This window comes from Schistosoma haematobium, chromosome ZW (genome assembly GCF_000699445.3).
Source record: "Schistosoma haematobium chromosome ZW, whole genome shotgun sequence".
NCBI classification, from domain to species: domain Eukaryota; kingdom Metazoa; phylum Platyhelminthes; class Trematoda; order Strigeidida; family Schistosomatidae; genus Schistosoma; species Schistosoma haematobium.
Window position 1 is genome coordinate 85,908,422 of NC_067195.1, and position 21,085 is coordinate 85,929,506.

At 37.7% G+C, this 21,085-nt stretch overlaps 1 protein-coding gene across 1 annotated transcript in view; it reads left to right on the forward strand.

Annotated features, from left to right (window-relative positions):
- The first annotated feature begins 13,152 nt into the window (after window positions 1–13,152).
- Window positions 13,153–21,085, forward strand: part of MS3_00004622 (uncharacterized protein) — a 28,069-nt gene continuing 20,136 nt past the window's right edge. Inside the window, exons 1-4 of the mRNA XM_051212559.1 lie at window positions 13,153–13,203; window positions 15,599–15,892; window positions 17,317–17,534; window positions 20,233–20,403. Of these exons, the coding sequence (XP_051072748.1) occupies window positions 15,637–15,892; window positions 17,317–17,534; window positions 20,233–20,403 (645 nt within the window). The 5' untranslated portion in view covers window positions 13,153–13,203; window positions 15,599–15,636. The remainder of the gene's footprint in view (window positions 13,204–15,598; window positions 15,893–17,316; window positions 17,535–20,232; window positions 20,404–21,085) is intronic.

Below are 21,085 nucleotides of genomic sequence, written 5' to 3' on the forward strand. Positions count from 1 at the left end.
ACGATATTAGCGGTTGCTGAGTAACACTTCAGATTGGAATTTTGAGGATATGTTGACAGCCTATGACAGTCCCGTTCTAGTAAGCTTCAGTAAGTATCTAATCTAAATTTCATTTGCGATGTTTGCTCTATCGGTGTTCTCTAGGTTGTCAGTAATATTTGAATCCAAAGTTGAATCCAACGGAGTACATGTAAGCCTACCTACAATAGCCAGCCCGATGATGTAGGTATTGACTACTCACTCAAACATATATTCCATCCCCCAACTAAGTATGCACAAGGTGGCCAGTGTTGAATCCAAAGTTACACCCAGTGAAGACGATTTACTTTTCGCTGTGTTTTTGCCCTTAAACATGAGAAGTAACTTGGCTAAAGTAATGGTCTTTCCCAGCACTGTACAGTATTTTTTCCACTGTCTTTTATCAAAGGATGCCCTCTTTTCTAATAAGCTTTTCTTCGATACTAGTGTAGTGTCATAGAGCCATAACCACATAATCCTCAGAGCTGAACACGAGACAACTGGGAAAATAGATATTCAACATTTAAAGCGGAAAAAACCCGACAAAGGATAACAGGGGAAAAGCTAATTCAACTCAATTAGTCGGACGACATGGCTCGACCTTGCAATCGTGGTTATTCTCGCTTAACTTATCTCCTTTATTCGTATTAAATATATTGTTCTATCTCCAGCTTAAATGTGTTATCCACAATATATTAGACATGATTACGATAAGACGAGGCAGTGTCGACAATGATGTGACTTCCAATTAATATCTTATAGATTAATTAGTCACATCATGACAAATCTACAATTTCGCGATTAAGTATATTATTAGAGCAATACTTATAACGAATTAAACCACAATTTTACACTAAAACGTTAGATAAAGTCATGGGGTTTTGCCCTATTCATCTTCCATTTTTTTAGCATTATGGGGGATTTGCTTGGTCACTTTATTTTCCAATGCTGATCCATTGCTTTTTGTCGTTAACAAATAATAGGGTATTGGGAAGAGTTGGTAATTTCATTGGTGTATGGAATTGAGTTGTGGCTCCAAATGTCGTGAGTTTGGCTGAACTTGTGTTCGATGAATTTGGTGTACTGACAGAGAGGGATGAAGTTACATTCGATGGGGTCACATGTTAGCATTTTTCTGTTCGGTAGTAAAATTTCTTCTACACAATGCAGAAATGTACGTTAATATTTGTGCTTAACCACACGATCTTCGAAGCTAAACACATAATTACTGAGATTTCCATTCAACATGTAATACTCAGAGAAGTTCAAGAAAAATAGTGAACACGGAAATTTTCGATCGCTATGGCATGTCTCAGGATTTCAAGCATGGCCATTCTTTGTAATTAAATCCTACTTATATTAAGCATATTATTTTATCCTCAGACCCAATGTTTTTCTCAGAAGAGCTAAACATCAAATTACTGACTGTCAAAAAAGAATAAGTCATCATAGACAATGTTGTGACTTCCACGTAGCATCTTGTAAATTATGTAATCACACCATGAAAAATCTACAACTTTTGAATTAGGTCTACTAATATGGTAGTTAAGGTTCATATGTCAATAACTACCTGGACTATAATGCCACACACATGCCAGAACCATTGACCGTGGTGACTACTGCTTAGGTAAGGCTTTATCACTGAGACAGTTTTCTCAAGCACTAGAGAAATTACGTTCAATGGTTTTAAAGAGCAACGAATATGCGGTACAGTTGTCGTGGTTGTTTTGTTTCTGCTTAATGGTTGTCAATAGGAGCAGCTTATAATGCCCCCTTCCATTTTTTCTCGCTTTCTTGTCTTGCCAAGTGCTATGATTCTTGTTATATTCCTTGTACAAGCTTTGGAGAAAAGCAACTTGTTTATTAAAAGTAGTAGTTGCGGAGTGGCGCTTCAGATTTGAGTATTAGGGACAGGTTTGTAACAGCTCAGGTTGGTTGGTTAAGAGTTGACCCCAAACAACCAAGCTTATGCCAAAACAGTATTGTTCAAGTATTCATTCACTTCCTTATTTTTTATAAGCGTTATATTCCCTATTATCTTGAATGTTGAGAGCCTTTGTTTGTCTGAACAGATAATCCCACGCTCCACTGTGACTGCGCGAAGATCGAAATAAAGACCTATTAACTACTTGCCTGGTTTCTTCTATCAATAGCACGAGGGTTACTTCAAGGCCCGAAATTGGTGAGCCCTTTTTGAACACAAATTTAACCTCATTTCTGTTATTAACATTTTTGTTTACTTAATCGTAAAAGTAGACCTGATTATCCGTAAACTAATTTGAGTATATAACTAGTTTATTCCGTATTATCTTAAGTTATTCGTGTTATAGTAACCACTTTTTGTGCTAATTTTATTGCTATATTTGCCACATACCTCATGTCAGACTCAATAGAAACCCATAATCTGGAGGATTTGTCACCAGTGGAGATAGACACTGTTATGACTACGAAATCCCGACTTCCAGAATTTGATCGTAGTGATCCTGAGTTGTGGTTTGCTCAACTAGAGCATTATTTCACGAGACACAATATCAAATCTGAAGGGATTCGCTATAGAAACCTGTGTTCTATCCTTCCTCCTTCAGTCGCCAAAGAAGTCCGTGACTTGATTTTAAGTCCACCATCACCACAACCATACACCATCTTAAGACGAGAGATAATGAACCGTTTATCATTACCAGATAGTCAAAGAATCCAAAGACTTTTTCAAGGTGAAACACTAGGTGATCGGTCGCCGTCACAGTGTTTACGTCACCTCCAAGTCTTAGTGGGTGATAACACAGTGGGTGAAGCAGTCCTAAAACAAGGATGGATACAAGCTCTCCCATGCTACGTCCAACACTGTTTGGATGCACAAGATCCTGAAACCTCATTATCTCATTTAGCGCGTATAGCCGATAGAATAATGGAAAGAGGTCCTCCAACTGGATCAGGCACAATAAATCACACACAAAAAGTAGAATCAGCAAAAGACCCCGTCATAGAAGGACTCATTGCGAGTGTTAAGAGTCTCACTGAGGCTGTCACCAGAATGCAAATGGGTCATAGAAACAGGAGCAGGTCACCACAACGACCACGATCCAAGTCACAAAACAGGTCACAAATGTCCAGACAATCTGGGCAGTTTTGTTGGTACCACTGGAAGTTTGGTGTCAACTCAACCAAGTGCATGCAACCATGCGCCTGGCCTAAGCATAATTCTAAGACAGCGGGAAACGAGTAACCCCTCCCCAGGTCGCGACGACTGAGGAGGGGCGCCTAAACAGTCGCTTGTTTTATGTTAGAGACAGAAACTCTGGCTTGAATTTCTTGGTGGATACTGGCGCTGCTCTTAGCATCATCCCTCAACATAAAACTGAGATTAGTCGAGAAACATCATCGGTTACACTTCAAGCTGCAAATAAAACTAAAATCGCGACATTTGGGCAGAAAACATTAACCCTAGATTTGGGGTTCAGGAGGCAATTCCCTTGGGTTTTCACGGTAGCCGACTTAGATCTGGCAATACTGGGGATGGACTTTCTAGAGAGATACGAATTTCTAGTTGACACCAAGAAACGGCGATTAACACTAAAAGAAACTTCGTATTACACAAAAGGCAAAGGAAGTCACATCAGCTCTCTTAACTTGATTCAAACTCCCCCAGTAACAACAGCAAAATTCCAAGATATACTCGCGGAATTTCCAAACTTAACTAAACCAAACCCACAGCCTTCTAAAGACAAACTAAAAGTGAGTCACACTATCAAAACCGAAGGTGCACCGGTGTTTGCAAAACCCAGGAGACTAGCACCAGATAAGCTCAAAATCGCTAGGGCCGAGTTTGATTATATGCTACAATTGGGTATTATCCGTCCCTCTGATAGTCAATGGGCATCCCCTTTGCATATGGTCCCAAAGAAGAATGAAGGTGACTGGCGACCGTGCGGGGATTACAGAGCCCTAAACCGTCAAACCGTACCTGATAGGTACCCAATACCTCATATCCAAGATTTCACCAACGGTTTACATGGTATGAACATATTCACTAAAATTGACTTAGTCAGGGCATATCACAATATCCCGGTGGCTGATGAAGATATTCCCGAAACAGCTATTACTACACTCTTTGGCTTATTCGAGTTTGTACGCATGCCATTCGGCCTGAGAAATGCGGCACAGACATTTCAAAGATTCATAGATAACCTACTTCGAGATATGCCATTTGCGCAGGGGTATATAGACGACTTGTTAATTGCCAGCCCCGATTTGCAATCACACGAACAGCATGTACAAGCAGTGTTGAAAAGACTGGATGAACATGGAATAAACATACATCAAAGTGTGTTTTCGGTGTCCAAACTTTAGAATTTCTCGGTCACACAATAAGCCCAGAAGGGATTAAACCTATAAAAAAAGAAGTGGATACTATCAAACAATACCCCGTACCTAGTTCTCTAACACAACTGAGAAGTTTTCTAGGTCTAATTAACTTTTATCGCAGATTCATACCAGGTTGTGCACAATTAATGCAACCTTTGACAGATTCACTTAAAGGAAAACCAAAAGAATTCAAACTGTCTTCTGACGCCATCGAAGCTATTAAACAGCTTAAAGATAAACTGGCTCAAGCAACTACGTTGATATATCCGAATTCTCTTTCCCCACTTGCTTTGATGGTGGATGCTTCAGATAAAGCAGTAGGCGGTACCCTTAACCAACTGGTTAAAAACGCCTGGAAACCAATTGCTTTCTTCTCGAAAAGACTCGCTCCAGCCGAAACAAGGTATTCTACCTTCGGGCGAGAACTTCTTGCAATCTACCTGACCATTAAACACTTCCGACACATGTTAGAAGGTAGGGAATTTATAGTCTTTACGGATCACAAACCACTGACGAATGCATTAAAAGCGAGAGCCGATAAATACTCACCTCGAGAAGTCCGACACCTTGACTATATATCACAGTTCACAAGCGATATCCGACATGTCAAAGGTCAGGACAATCAGGCGGCAGATGCTTTATCCAGACTAGAAATGAACGTGCTACAGCAGTCTACAGTAAACTTCGAGACGTTGGGACACGAACAAGAGCAGGACCTAGAATTACAAAACCTACTTAAAACAAACAATTCAAGTCTTAATTTAAAACAATTCCCATCACCTATCGATGGTATTCTAATTTATTGTGACACGACCAAGGCAATGCCGCGACCTTTCGTTCCCAAAAATATGCGAAAGTTGATATATAATAACTTTCATTCTTTGTCTCATCCTGGCGCGAAAGCTTCAACAAAACTAATCAATGCCAGATATATATGGCTGAATTTACAGAAGGATGTACACAAATGGGTTAGAGAGTGTTCAGCATGTCAACAATCAAGGATTAATCGTCACACAAATTCACCCATAGGTGTTTTCTCGCAACCAGATGCACGTTTTGCCCATGTGCATATCGACTTGGTAGGTCCTTTACCTCGTTCAAACGGTTTTAATTATCTGTTTACATGCATAGATCGATTTACCAGATTCCCTATAGCCATCCCGATAGCGGACATCACAGCGGAAACAGTAGCCAAAGTTTTCATGCAGAACTGGGTAACCATTTTTGGTACACCCATAACAATAACGACGGATAGAGGAGCGCAATTCGAATCCGAACTATTTAATAACTTGGCTAAACTTCTAGGCTCCAATAGGATACGCTGCACTGCATATCATCCTCAGGCTAATGGGATGGTAGAACGTTTTCACCGTCAGCTAAAAACCGCCCTTATATCTCACTCAAACCCCAATCAGTGGACAGAATTCCTACCATTAGTTATGTTGGGAATACGAACATCTGTCAAAACTGACGCACAGTGTTCAGCTGCGGAACTGGTTTTCGGAACAACTCTGAGACTACCAGGTGAATTTATTAACCCCAATACTAACAGTCAAAAACTTAATTTAGGAAACTACGTAGATCAACTACGGGACCATATGTCCAAACTTAAGCCAATTAATACTCGCGAACAATCGCGTGCCGTATATGTACCTAAAGACCTAAGCGATTGCACGCACGTCTGGATAAGATGTGACAAAATAAAAGCACCACTCAGTCCTCCATTTGAAGGTCCTTTCAAAGTCGTCTCAAGAAAATCTAAATATTTCGTGATAGAAAAACATGGAAACATCGACACAGTAAGTATTGATAGGCTAAAGCCGGCTTATCTAGATCATGAACCACCATACGTGTTGTTAGATCGTTTAACTGACAAATCCATTACGGAATCGAAATGTAAAGATGACAAGTCTTTACAAATGACTAAAACGGTTCGCTGGGCACATCCGATTAGCCAATCAAGGATGTTGACAGTTTCAGCTGCAGGATAAAATCTAACCACGTAGCTAATCAGACCCTGCATCTACTTAAAAATAACTTTTCTCCTCATTCCGCCTCACCTACAACTCCCCAGACCTTTTGCCTTTGATATATAAGTGTTATGTTAAATATTTTTTTTAAAATACTGGACACATAAGCTAGGTATTCCGAAACGATGGCTGCGGATTTTAATCAAACTCATACAACTAACACTGGCAAATACAACGAATTCAAAAAGCAACCCAGGCGAGTTTTATAATTTCTTTTTCTGGTTAATTAACTATGTTGGCTGTACTTCTTATATATCTATATACATTTTTCACGTAGACTGGCTATACATATATACCATATGAACTAATTCTAAAAGTTTTCGGTCGAAGATGTGTTTAGTAGCTTGATACGCTTAATACTACTATTAATAAGTGGTTTTCTAGACAAAACATTTTGGATTAAACCATGGTCAAATACTTATTAAAGTTCTCATCATTTTTTTTCATGTTTAGGAAACTTACATAATGACTTAACCAGTTTTCCTACAGCATGCTTTTTAGTGTGATCATATAACCCATCTTTATTGGCAATATTCAAATTTTCTTTTTAAATTTCTGACACTTAAGAATCAATAACCGTGAAGATATAGTACAGTGCGTTACTGTAAGGTTACTATGTTAGCCGCATTGATTCCACATACCTAATTTTAAACACAACTTATAAGGGAACTGTTAAGTAATCACAACATTGAACTAATATGAATATCACAGCTATGCTAACGTTAAACCAATTATTATTAGTGGTCCATACAAAATCCTGGAACTTAACACTAGCGTTATAAAAAAAAAACATGTTATGTCAATAACTTATATATATATATATATATATATATATATATATATATACCTTTTCTTTCTCGTTGGTTTAATTATAACGTAAAATGGAAATCTACCACACTTGTAGTTTTTTTCTATAGCATTATTATTAATAAAAACAAAGAACTTGTACTATTCCAATATAGCACTTTGACATATCAATCCGTCCTCCTGTTATCTTTCTCTCATATCTGAGCAACATATGGCCAACAAACATCGTATTTAAGGGGGTTTTGGTGAACGAAAACGCTAGCCCCACACGCACTCGAACCTCTGCCCTCCTGGATGCTAGACCGTGTGCCTAGCCATTAGACCACATCAAACCACGGGCGAATGACTGCAATCTTTCCTTTTACCGATTAATCATATATAATACTAATGAGTAATAGGACTTACACATTTCTAAGGTGCAGACAAATTCGTTACTTGGATGAATTGACGAAATATTGCTTCAATATATCATACATACTTAGATCAAACCAGAAAAGAGTATTTGACACAATTGTACTTAATCCTCATAATCTACACAGTTTTTTCTCCTCCTTAACCGCATATTCTTTTCCGTTTTGTGGAGTACAACTATGCACCCTTGGTTACGTACCTGGTTATAAAAGGCGGTCGTCATAGGCCCAAGGTCATACATTTGATCGGGTTTGACAATGAGTCCAACTTCTAGCAAGTTTACACTTTTACATATATGCATTATAAAAAAGTATTTTTTTGTTTTCATACCTTTTCGTACATAAGATGGCTACACTATGTCTATTTTCTTCCAGAATACCAATCCTTTCTGGAGGCCAATCACTTAAGTGGAACCGAACAATTATAAATTATATTTTTGTATTTCCATTTTGTATCTTATTATTTTTATGCAGGCAGTGGAGCAGTTCTTCAGGTGTGATTGGTTTTCACCATTACCTTTGAAGTAGATTCTTCTTTACTTTTTACTTGAGGGCGACTCAAGAGGCAGGTGAGTAAACACCTGATAGCCGGTCTGAGCATGGAAAAATCGTACCTCACCAACATGGTGTTGGGTAGCCCGCTCGCGGCACTTCCTCAGATATTCTTATTCCACATTCTCACACTCTTTCTCTTGAAAGCACGCAGTAAACCGTCAGCGATAGTTGTAGAATAGATCACATGCTACAAAATAAGATGACAAGCTAGTAAATGAGGAGACATCCATGGACTATCGTTGACAGCGTTAGTCGTCACTGATTGTAAGTCAAATAGTGGGCGAGTTGATAATTTTCCCTTGGGATGAGAAATAGAACTAAGGTGTTTTCGATAGATAGGTTAATCGAACCGACGTTCCTACGGAAGTCGATTCTAGGGGGAAGCTAATGTAACAGCTCAGGTTGGTTGGTTAAGAGTTGGCCCCAAACAACCAAGCTTATGCCAAAACAGTATTGTTCAAGTATTCATTCACTTCCTTATTTTTTATAAGCGTTATATTCCCTATTATCTTGAATGTTGAGAGCCTTTGTTTGTCTGAACAGATAATCCCACGCTCCACTGTGACTGCGCGAAGATCGAAATAAAGACCTATTAACTACTTGCCTGGTTTCTTCTATCAATAGCACAAGGGTTACTTCAAGGCACGAAAGGTTAAAGGCCTGTGTTATTCCTATTCTAGGAAGCTTTTGTAGGTATCTAAGCTCCTTTAAATGAGTGATTGAAGATTCGGACACTTCTTTGTATAGCAGGTTCTAATAATTGATTATTTGGTGTGAGAGAATGTATACCACTGATATTTTTATCGTTCTTGGCTTTTGTAGCCACCTGCCATGTTATTTGATGTATCCTGATTACGTAATAATTAATAGAGAGTATTTTCTTCCTGTAGGTAAACCTCGTCCTATTGATGGAGGAAACCAAACTAGTAGTGAATGAGTCTCTATTTGGATAGCGTGGCGATCACAATGTAGCGTAGAATTACCTGTTCAAATACAAAGACTTTCAACCTTCAATATAATATAATCGGAAATATAATGCCTTTGCAAAATAAGGAAGTGAATGTATAACTGAGCTCTATTGTTTTCACATATACTTCGTTGTTTGGGGTCAACTCTTAACGAATCAACTTAAGCTGTTACCAGTATACATAAAGTCCAGTATCATTTCTTAGTATTCTATACATCGAAGTCAGATCATGTGTTTCCAGTACTATTATACAATTGCATAGTTGATCTTAACCTTTGAAAAGACATTAATAGCTCAAAAAGTATGTGACATAGTGTCTTTTTTAGCTTCATGATAACTCCACTGTTTTTATATGGAATTATGACCTTCAGCACAAACACGTGTATTAGTTTCATGACTTCGTGTTTCTGCGCTTATGCACCTTGTGTGTATTTGTACGTGTTTGTCTATCACTCATTATTTTATCCAATGTCTGTCTCTCTATCATATTATCCAATGTCTATTTTCAGTTACATTTACGCTTGTAACGAGTAGTATAGCAAGTTTACATATTCGCTCTGTCCGGTTCGCTTCTCTGCTTCGATTCACTTATTGTCTGTCTGCAGGAACGAGTGTACGAGATTTACGTAAACGAAATACAGTCTCGTATTAGAATTACTTTTTCCTGGTGTTCTCTTATGCGAATCAGGTCGACATAAACATGTTATATTTTTAAGGACTTGGCGTAGTGCCTCAAATCCTTTTTAAATAAACGGAATATACCCACTGAGACATAAAATAAGATTGCTTCAGCGAAGTGTCCTCTCATCTGCGACCTTATTTTCAAAGCTGTACAATTGCAAACATATATACCTATTTTTCCAGGTTCATAAATAATTGCAATGGTAGTGATAATAAAATTGTGTTAAACATGGTAACATTGAGGTATAATAAACAAAATTATTGATCAGTAATTTTTTTATTATTTAGCGCTTAAGTATTCTTCATGAAGGTAAATAGGAAAATAATAACTAGGAATGAGTTGCTCTGCATGACAAGATAAAATGTTGAAAATGCGGTGAGATGTAATCAGGAGCATCTTAGAGAGAGAGAGAGAAATGAACCAATTGGGGTAGAAGGTCTATGGAGAAGATGGAAGGAGAAGCAGATGGCAGTAAAGGAGAAAAAGAGTGACGAAGAAAGAATATTCCGAGACAATAAGACCATGATAGAAAAAGGGAATTTGCACATTTCTTCCGGACACACAATTCTGGTTTCCCCAGATGTATAGCTATTACCTCGGCATTGTTGATATTGTGCAATGTAACTGCTTTTGGCAGCTTTCTGCTTACTTTGTAGATGATATACAGCGCGGAGTCTTCTTTGGTCGAGTGAACTGTGTTCGCAATGTTTTCGAGCATTCTGTTTCTTATTGAGCCATTTTCGCCTCCTTTTAGGCACGTCGGGTGCTGTTCTTAAATTCTTTTGTGTAAAGGAGGCATCAGACGACCTATATACCCGGCTACATATAAGCAGGTTAATTAACACGTACATATAGTTGTTCAGATGAAATAATTTATTCTTAAAATTATTGGTCAACAAAACTCGACTGAAGAACACTAGTCACAACGTTAATGAGAAGAAAGATCTCTGAAAAGAGGGAAATTCTCATCTTCAGGTTGTTTGAAGCTCTATCATCCGTTCAATTGGTGTTCATTTAAGACATTTCCTTTTCAACTAAGGTTATGAATGCTTTAGGCAGTTTTCGCTTTTTATTATTGTCAACAAATATAGAAAAATACTACAAAAAGACTACAAATCCTTTGTATTCACTTAAGAAATGATATTTTTAGGCTTTGCTCTAAAAGGAACGCTCTTCGGAGCGACGTTACGAACAGTGTTCTTCAGCCGATCTTTGTTCATCAGTAATCTTCAGAACAAATTGTCTCATCTGACATATCAGGAATTAGAACGAAATGGCCGAAGCCGTTTGGAATAGGTGTAACACACAAACTAACGAAGCCACTTTATACAGTCACACGCAAACCGAAGGACGAAATAAAATAAAAAATTCATAATCGCTTAAGCGAACATCAAGTAGCGGTTAAACGCCATGACGTATATCCGCTTTTATATCAATCCATAAAGAAAACTATGGACACATTGTACTGGGAAAATGTTAAGATCTCGAATAGAGGGAGTTCTAAAAGCATTAGGGGATTTTAAGATGCTTGGTGCTCAGATCATTCAGCAATCAACAATCACATTGAAATCGATTTAGTCTGTCAATCAATCAGACAAATCATGGACAGATGTAGGACCACAAATAAAATCAACGGGAGATACAGTGAAAATGAAGAAGTAAACAATGGTAGGTTAAAGGTTAACGATAACCAATCAACATCGAGGTCTACAGGACAAGTTGTGAGCCATATGTGGAAAAATTCGAACACTTCACTTCAACCTGAAGTTTGTGATGATTATGTCGTTCAGAATAAAGATGGAAGCTCCGCGACCGGATCACCTAGTCCATAGAACAAAACTCCACTAAACTCATCGACCTGAGCTACAAATCTTCACCAACTGTTTCCTATCTTTTTCAGATACCTTGGTCCCTGTTCAAAAGCATCGGTATTCCATTGCTAATAAACACAGAAGTTCGTCACGTTTAAACCTGTTTAGTTCTATTCATAATCACTTACACTATTTGTTCTAGGTGTACAACCGATCCCTTGGGTTAGTCTTGTATAACCAACCTGCTGACTGCGATGGACAGATGGACAATCATCCTCGATCGCAAGGGGAATTTCGATATCATTTACCTTGATTTCTCAAAAGCTTTTGATTAGGTTAACCATATATGTCTTATCAATAAGCTCAAAAGGTCGGGTATCAGACCACCTCCAATTGATTGGCTCATTTCATATATGAAAAATCGACATTTTAAGGTCAGGGTTAACTTCAATTTATCTCAGGCTACGGAATGTCCTAGTGGGGTCCCTCAGGGCTCAGTACTGGGACCTCTTCTCTTCTTGATTTATATAAATAATCTTCCTCAACAGGTAACTTCGGGCCTATTAGTTTTTGCAGATGACGTAAAACTTTGGAGAGAGGTACGAAACCAGGACGATATACAGGCAGTTCAGGAGGATCTAACTCGACTTCAAAGTCGGGCAGACGATAACAGACTTATTTTTAACACTTCAAAGTGTAAAGTAGTCCATCTGCGACATGTTGCAGACGACAGTTACAACTTAGGAAACTCCTCTCTAGTAGTATCCCGAGTCGAAAATGATTTAGGAGTCCTGGTGCCCTACGATTTGAAGTCTTACGCTTACTGTGACCAAAATGCCTTTCGAGCAATCTTTGCATTGCTAACATTGAAGCGCGTTTTTGGCCAGTTTGACGGAAGAACTTTCCGTATAATCTTCAACAGTTTCGTTCGTCCTCATTTAGAGTACGGAAATATAGTATTTCCTCCCTCACTCCAAAAGGATAAGGACACTGGAGCGTATCCAACAGCAACCCACGAAATCAGTTCGTGGATTCAAGTTCAAACCTTACGAAGAGCACCTCCAACCACTTAACTTTTACCCATTAGAGTATAGACGTCTTAGAGGTGACCTTCTGATGGCTTACAGTATCCTTAACACTTCCGGACATCCTCTTAAACACCTACTTAAGCTTAGTTCCAATACCAACCTAAGGGGTAACACCCAGAAATTGGAGACACAACATGGCAGAATGGACTGTAGACACAACTTCTACTCCTTAAGAGTTGTCAAATGCTGGAATTCGCTGCTGACTGAACTGGTCCAAGCGACTTCTCGGGAGTCCTTTAAGTGGCAACTTGATATGTTCTTAAGGTCCAAGGATAGAATCATACTATGATTTACCAATTTCTTTTCCTATTTTATTGTTAGCATACCTAGGTTCCTACCTGGAGGTTTTGGTGATCCTCTGCTACTAGACACGGAAGCCTGTTAAGCGAAAGCTTCTTCCATTCCGTCCACAACAATTTGAACCTTTGTACATTTTGGCGCACACACCCCATAGCGCTACATTCCGCAATCTGGTAGCTCATACTTTTAGGCCTGTTATTTTCACAAGTGATTCTATGTGCTTTTAATCCCTATTTTATCTGCTTGGACATAGGAATTAGTCATTTGTGATGTTTGGTGGGATTGGGTAATTGTTGTTGAAAAATAGTCCACAACCATTTGAACCATTTGAACGTGCTGTTTAATCAGTACGTTGCTTTATGTTTTATTATCTACCATATTCAGTAGGATACTTTGTTACTATCCCAATAACAAAGCCATTTTGTCCCACAACTCAATACATGCACTGGATGATTATTTGCGAAACGTAACTGACAGCAATAGTGGATTATTACACGCTTCTATTGGTTGGTTGCGGAGTATCAGGTTGGATTTAATCTACAATTATAATTGTAGATTAAATAATTATAATTATTTGTCGTAACATACTGGAAATGTGAACCCCTCAATTTTCATCCTATAACTTGATTAGTATTCTACCTTCTAATGTCCACTGATCGACTTAGAATACGCAGATGACATAGTCCTGCTTGGTGAAGACGCTGACAAAATGCAGAGTCTTTTGGTAGCACTAAGCAACAATGCCAGAATGTTTGGAATGCGCTTCTCTCCCTCGAAATGCAAGTTATTGCTTCAGGACTGGTCTGCGTCAACACCTGAACTAAGGATAGGGAGTGAAGTAGTCGAACGCGTCGACAACTTCACTTATCTTGGAAGTCTGATCAACCCTAATGGGCTGGTATCGGACGAAATCTCATCACGGATTCGAAAAGCTCGTTTGGCTTTTGCCAACTTACGTCACCTTTGGCGAAGGCGAGATATCCGTCTATCAATAAAAGGACGAGTATACTGCGCGGCAGTCCGTTCTGTTTTACTTTACGGCAGCGAAACATGACCTTTAAGAGTAGAAGACACTCGTAAGCTACTAGTATTTGACCACAGATGCCTTAGAAATATTGCTGGCGTCTGTTGGGATCACCGGGTAAGTAATAGTGAGGTTAGACGCAGGGTATTAGGAATGATGGTAAATCAGTTGATGAGGTTGTGAATCTTCATCAACTGAGATGGTTGGGTCACGTGTTACGTATGCCCGAACGCAAATTACCACGACGTGCAATGCTAACCGGTGTTCGGGATGGTTGGGAGAAAGTTAAGGGCGGCCAATTCAAAACGTGGTATCAGTGCTTGAAGTCACTAACTTCTGGTCTGAGCCATGTTGGTAGATGCAGACTACTTAGTTGGGGTCCACGTAACTATCGTAACCAATGATTGGAGACTCTAGGTGGCATGGCTCAGAATCGATCAGAATGGCGTCGGTGTATACACTCTCTGTCTTCCATTAAACTAAGAGATTAAAATCGCTTCATACCTTTCTTTCTACGAACCAATTCTTTCTTCTTGTACTATATCTCTATATGCAATCTTTCTCTTATATATTACTACTTTTGACATAACCACTGCTATGAATCCGGTGTTCATCTTGTTGTGTTAATGAGGTATGGCAACTTGGACCGATACATATATGTGCCTGGTCCTACGTTGTAGCTGACTAACTTATAAAAAGTTAGACTGTTAATAAAATTAGTAATTTCACTTCAGAGAATTTATTTTCAAGAAGGCCTCAAACAGCAAAACATACCTATCGGAATACATATATATTCCTTTACAAGTTAACATTTATAGGTAGAGATTGAAATAGTGACACCTCTTAGTATAACTGTAAAGTGTCTACCGATGTTTGCACCGTATCTCAGGAACCTTTATTCAAAAATTGAAGTTGGCGTTGTGGATTCATTCCCAGTATGTTTATTCGAAATTTTTGTTTTATGTCCTCATACCTGGAGAGCATGTGACATTGCGTTCCATCCTCGCACTAAGTATTGGAGCGTAAAAAAGTTGAAATTAATCCCTTCCTTACATTTTAGGTGCTTTCAATTTGCAAGGTTTAAACAGATATTGAAGTGCTAGCTATGGACTTAGCTGCTCAACCACTGATATTGTCGAATTTATCGTCAAAAGCAGCGACTTTCATCCAGTATATTTTTTAAGAAGACAATGATTTATCCATTATTGATTCTGTAGAAACTGAGAATTTTAATACCTATCAAAATGCTGACAGTTTGTAACCAAATAATCATTCCTTAAAAATTCGTGCTCATCAATTATTAATAAACAGTGTCTAACCAGCAAAAATGACCTTTATCTGATAAGCTACCCACTTTTACACACGAATTATTCGACTTTTAGACGCATAATACTAGTTTTACTACCAAAATAGATGATGATCACTCATCCATCAGTTAACTAACTTCTCCTCTTAAGACCTATTCCTGGTCCATTTATCTGATGCAAAATTAACGTACATTTAAGTGTATTTGCTAAGTTTATGTACGACTATTTTTTCCTAAGTTTTCAGATCACGGTTACTAAATGGCGTGAAAAGAACTATGGACGCCATTGTTGTTTTGTGTCATTTCTGTGAACAACATGGCCCATCAGTAATAATGTGTACCCAGTCATTTAAACAATCACAATCAAATTTATCTGTAAATAATGTACCCGATGTTACTACTGCCAACGCTAATAATAGTAACAAAGATGTAAACACATATCAAAGAAAATTATCTAATCATGCTCTACAAAGTAGCGATGATGCAATTCTTACTGGGATAGATGTTTCGCCTATCCCTTTACCATCTTCATGTATGTAGTTTTGTTGCTTATGTGTTTTTGTTTTTTTCTGCCTGTAATGGGAGGTTTTAAACCTGATATAATTAGTTTGTCACTTCAGGTTGAAGAGTATTAATAAATTTAAATACAATTTTTGATATGATTACTTGTTTATTTACTAGTGGTTTACTATTTTAGTCTATCTCGTCAGTCATGTGTTACGCGTGTCTAATCACCGACTACCTGGACATTCAATGCTGGTTGAGATAGGAATAAGTCCAACGAGAAGTAGGAGTGGGCGAACTAAGACGTAGTAACAATCCATGAATTCATTGGCTGCTGAACTGTACTTTATAAGTACATCCAGACTATCCGGTTGAGGTCTGCACGATGTGGTTTCAGATATTACATGATGTGTATGAAAAGCGGTTACAGTAAGGAAGATGCATCTGTTCTTTCTCTGCCCTTAATTCTCGAGCTTCAATATTAGTCCGTATTTTTTATTCTTTGAATTTTCCCCTTTCTGAACTTGACGAGTTCTCGTTTGGTTGATGTTCTAACACTTCACGTCAGTACATTGATGGATTACAAGCAAAGCGAGAAACATAGGATGGGACTTATTGTCAACGACTGTTCGAATGTAAACGTGAAAAGCACATTTCGAAAGAGACCAATGTCATGGAATGAGGGAAAGTAGAAAATTATACCTAAGTCAATTATGGAAACTAAATGCAACTGCGCCACTGACCAGTTCCGAGTCATATCGCAACGTTGGTGGTTATGATTGTGTAAAACATATTCTTATAACTTTGGTCGTTAAATGTTTATAGTCATCAGCGAAATTGCTCTTTCTACCGAGCAACTTATTGTGGTATACCTCGGGATTACTCACTGATGGTCCAGATGTTAGAACAGTGCATCGAAGGTGCCTGTGATCAAATACTTACAGCTTGTGTCTTCTACTTTCATAGGTCATGTTTCATACCCATACAGTAAGACAGTGGTAGTTATTTGTCGTCTAAAGTATTTTTATTCTTCTTGATAACCATATCCCCTTAGTTGACTGTCTTCGTGTGCGTCGTTTACACCCAATGTGCAATCGTATCCAACACTACATTGGATTAGAAATGTTTTGGAGGCTGTTGAGCGATGTATTGCCAAACTATGAAGTCACTGACTTTCATATTAACTTGTGTCGGTGGGTGCAGACGTTCTGGTTGAGGTCCGCACAATAATCATAATCAAAGGGTAGTTACCTTAGGTAATGGCATGGCTGAAAACCTTGTTAAATTAGCCTTGATCAATCTTTAGTTTTAATGTTACTTCACTTTTTATGTTCGGTTGTCTACTAATGCTTTCATTTTGACTGATCACCTAGCTGATATCAGTTCGTGTTGCAAATCACTTTCGAACTACCCAACTATTTGTTACATATTATTTTATTTTCTGAACAATAGCATCGAGATTCTCAGTGATGTCATCAAACATTACTCAACAGCAACAACAATCACATCCAGCTTGTAAAGCATGCTCATCTATCTTGTTACGTGATGAACTAGGAATAATTAGCTATGATCATTCTGCCAATCTTTCATATATTTCTACGCAGTTTCCAAAAGACACGGATTTAAGTACACATGTTCGAAATGCATGCTTGCGAAGTCTTTCTAGTGAGGTATTCAATCTGTGATTATCTTAATATGATTCTTTTTATGATATTTTATTGTTAATTACTTATTTTTTGTATATTGGAACTGACACCACTTATTAGCTTTAATATTTAAACGATCTGTTCGTATGTTTTCATTATTTTCTTCTTTACGGTAAAAATGCACATGGAATTAAGTAGTCATATAAATTTCTGTATACTAGGTTATAGGTACACACATGTGATTGTGCATTATACTTCTCTCTAGTTCAAAACTGATTTTTATAATCAATTTTTCAAATGATTAAATTACAACAATACAGTATTCACTAGCATAGAGCAACAAAATTTGTCATAATGTCTTTGGCCTATGTAGTTCATCAAACATTCTGAGTAACTGGATATCGGTTTAACCAATGAAATAAATATTAACACGGAAAATGAAACGGATCTAAAATAAAGGTGATAAGTATTAATCAAGATATGAGAATTAATTTTTCTTTCGTTGTCTTCTAGATATAAGACATCCTTTAGTTTGCAGGGTTTTATCATTAAGCTTTCGTTGTCTGTTTAGACTGCATCTTCACTGCAAATGTCGAAACAGTGGTTTGTGAGAATTTCAAGTAAGAAAATTTGTATATTTCATTCTAGATCCTAAGGACACGCTTTTATGTGTGGGAAAATTCATATAGCCTATCGTTTTTGCGGATTGTCCTAGTCATGTTGCTTACAAAGTTATTGAAAGGTTTATGATTAGGCTACTCCTACGGGGCGCTATGATGAGACGTCCACGTAATAAATAATTTAGGACTTTAACTGCCTAAACTATCAAGAACACACCATAAGTATGATCAAATATGTTTTACTCAATACCACAGACTTACAGGAAACGCAGAATGATTATGACTCTAACAAAATGCAATTGCATTATAATACCTCTTACATACGTGGTAAGGATGTTAAGCATACAGATTAATGTAAATATAATCTGACCAATGAGAGTCTATCTGAGCCGCCGTTTATCACTAAAAATTTTCCACTTACTACAAGTCTACCAACACCAAAAATATTCATAAATATCGTCCAACTTTACTTCGGACGTTTTTACTAGTGGAGTAGTAGATTGATCCAACCATGATCGTATCCCTAGATTCACAAGTAAACGCACATAAATTACAATTCATTTCTAGGTTATAGACACTCCTTAGTTAAGAGTACGCTGTGATTTCCCTGTCGCTTAGTTCGTAAACTGAATAACTTTTTTTGGGGGGGGGTAAATATTGATTGCCACTAAAATCCGAAGTATAGTTTTACAATTATTACCCGGCAGCCGGTCTGACCTAAAAACGCTCAACAATAGGTAGTTGAAAAAGCGGTGAGATTGTTTTTTTTTATGGACTTTTGTCCTCGTAGCCAAATGGTTTGGCTGTGGAGCTTTCGTCGTTATTCTGAACGCCATCGTCCGCACAAACTTCAGATTGAAATGAAGTGTTCGAATTTCTCTACACATGGCTCACAACTTGTCCCGTAGACCTCGATGTTGATTGGTTCCTGTTAACTCTTAACCTATCATTGTCTACTTCGTTTTGACTGTATCTTCTATTGATTTAATATTTGATCCTATATTTGTCCATACTTTATCAACCAATCAGAAAAAAATCATGGACAAATATAGGACCACAAATAAAATCAACGGGAGATACAGTGAAAATGAAGAAGTAAACAATGGTAGGGTAAAGGTTAACAATAACCAATCAACATAGAGGTCTACGGGACAAGTTGTGAGCCATATGTGGAGAAATTCGAACGCTTCACTTCAACCTGAAGTTTGTGATGATTATGTAGTTCAGAATAAAGATGGAAGCTCCGCGACCGGATCACCTAGTCCATAGAACAAAACTCCACTAAACTCATCCACCTGAGCTTCAAATCTCCACTTGTTTTCTTTCCAAGCCATAAATTTTGGTATTGTAGGACACCCAAAAACAGTAGAGAAGATGGTTGTCTAATCAATAAATACATAAACTAAGATGTATGTTGTAGGCCATAAATTAGTTAAGCACACAACCAAGATACTTATATGGGAAACACTATAAATTGCAATGAAGTCTCCTTTGTCTTAGGTTCCGAATCATCTGAAAACTCGAACTTTTAGGTTATATAATCTAAAAGACCCCAACAAAGCAGTCATCATGGACTGGCAGATTCGTCTTTACATAGCTATCCTTCATCCCTCGATACTTTTTCATAATCCGACCACCTTTTTTCACACAGTCCCAGCTTTAGCAGATAATTTTCACCCTAGGAGCCATTGATAACAATTGTAAAGTGTATTCAGGCTGCTAAAGCTGAGGTTTGAAGTTGGTGACACTAGTTGAATGTGTTCACCATGGATTCCATCGATTAGCAAAAAGATCATAAACAGGATAGTATGCAGTTCTGCATTTAAAGTCATCTTACTGATCTCACTGGTCAAATGTATGGCACTTTCAAATGTGTTATAAAGAAGTTTTGTTGGGTTTATATTTAAAAACGCCACAATTTTTACGTTTTATCATTACCTACAGTCGAACATCGTAGTAAAATCTAAACTCCCATTGTTCCATAATCAATGAACCTATCTGTTCAGTATCCGTTCTTAATAATTTTGGATATGTGAAACATTTTCGTCTTGAACTTATAGTACTATTAATATCAAACTGTATAATAATGTAATTTTTTGTAGGTTTGCCCAGGTCAAGTCGGTGCATTTTACTTTGGTGATGAAATAAATGGTCATGTTTTAAGTTATAATTTCCCTTTGAATGATTCACGTGCGCGTGGTAATCAAAGTCGTTTCAGTATTTTGGTGTTATCATGGGATAAGATATACCTACTAAATATATGGTCATTTTTGGTAAGCCCGATAGTTATTTTGTTTCTCAATGAATTTCCTCTTTCTAATTATCAAATTGTAACATTTAATAAGGTTGGATAGTGACTAGCATTAGAATCGAGAACATGCCTTTCTCTCTATTTGCTACTCGTCATATGGATATACCTGAATCCCAATGTTATTCATAGTGAGACTTGAACTCAGTACATTTCGCCTCAAACGTCAATGCGTTTCCCACTGAGCTACTTACTAAGTCATTCATGTAATTATGATTGGCTAGTTAATTTGATTTTCTGACTTTTGATACTATCAAATATCTTAATTGATATTTTTCAGAGTCAAACTTAATAGTGCTGCATTTTGCTGGACAACTTATATTATTAATGGAAAAAGATTTAAATTATCATATGACAAATTATATCAAGGCTATCTTCATAGGATGCAAATATGGCGATTACGACTGATAAAAATTAAACCGTTTATATCAATAACTGGATAGACTGTGAGGCGGCCAAACCAAAACATGTCACAAGTCCATGAAGTCACTGACAAGTGGACTGAGTCATGTTGGTAGGTGTAGACTACCTGGTTGGGGACCACGAGATGATAGCAACCAATGGTTAGAGACCCTGAATGACATGGCTCAAAATCGTTTGCAATGGCGCAGGTGCATCCACTCTTTGTGTTCTCCCAAATTCTAATC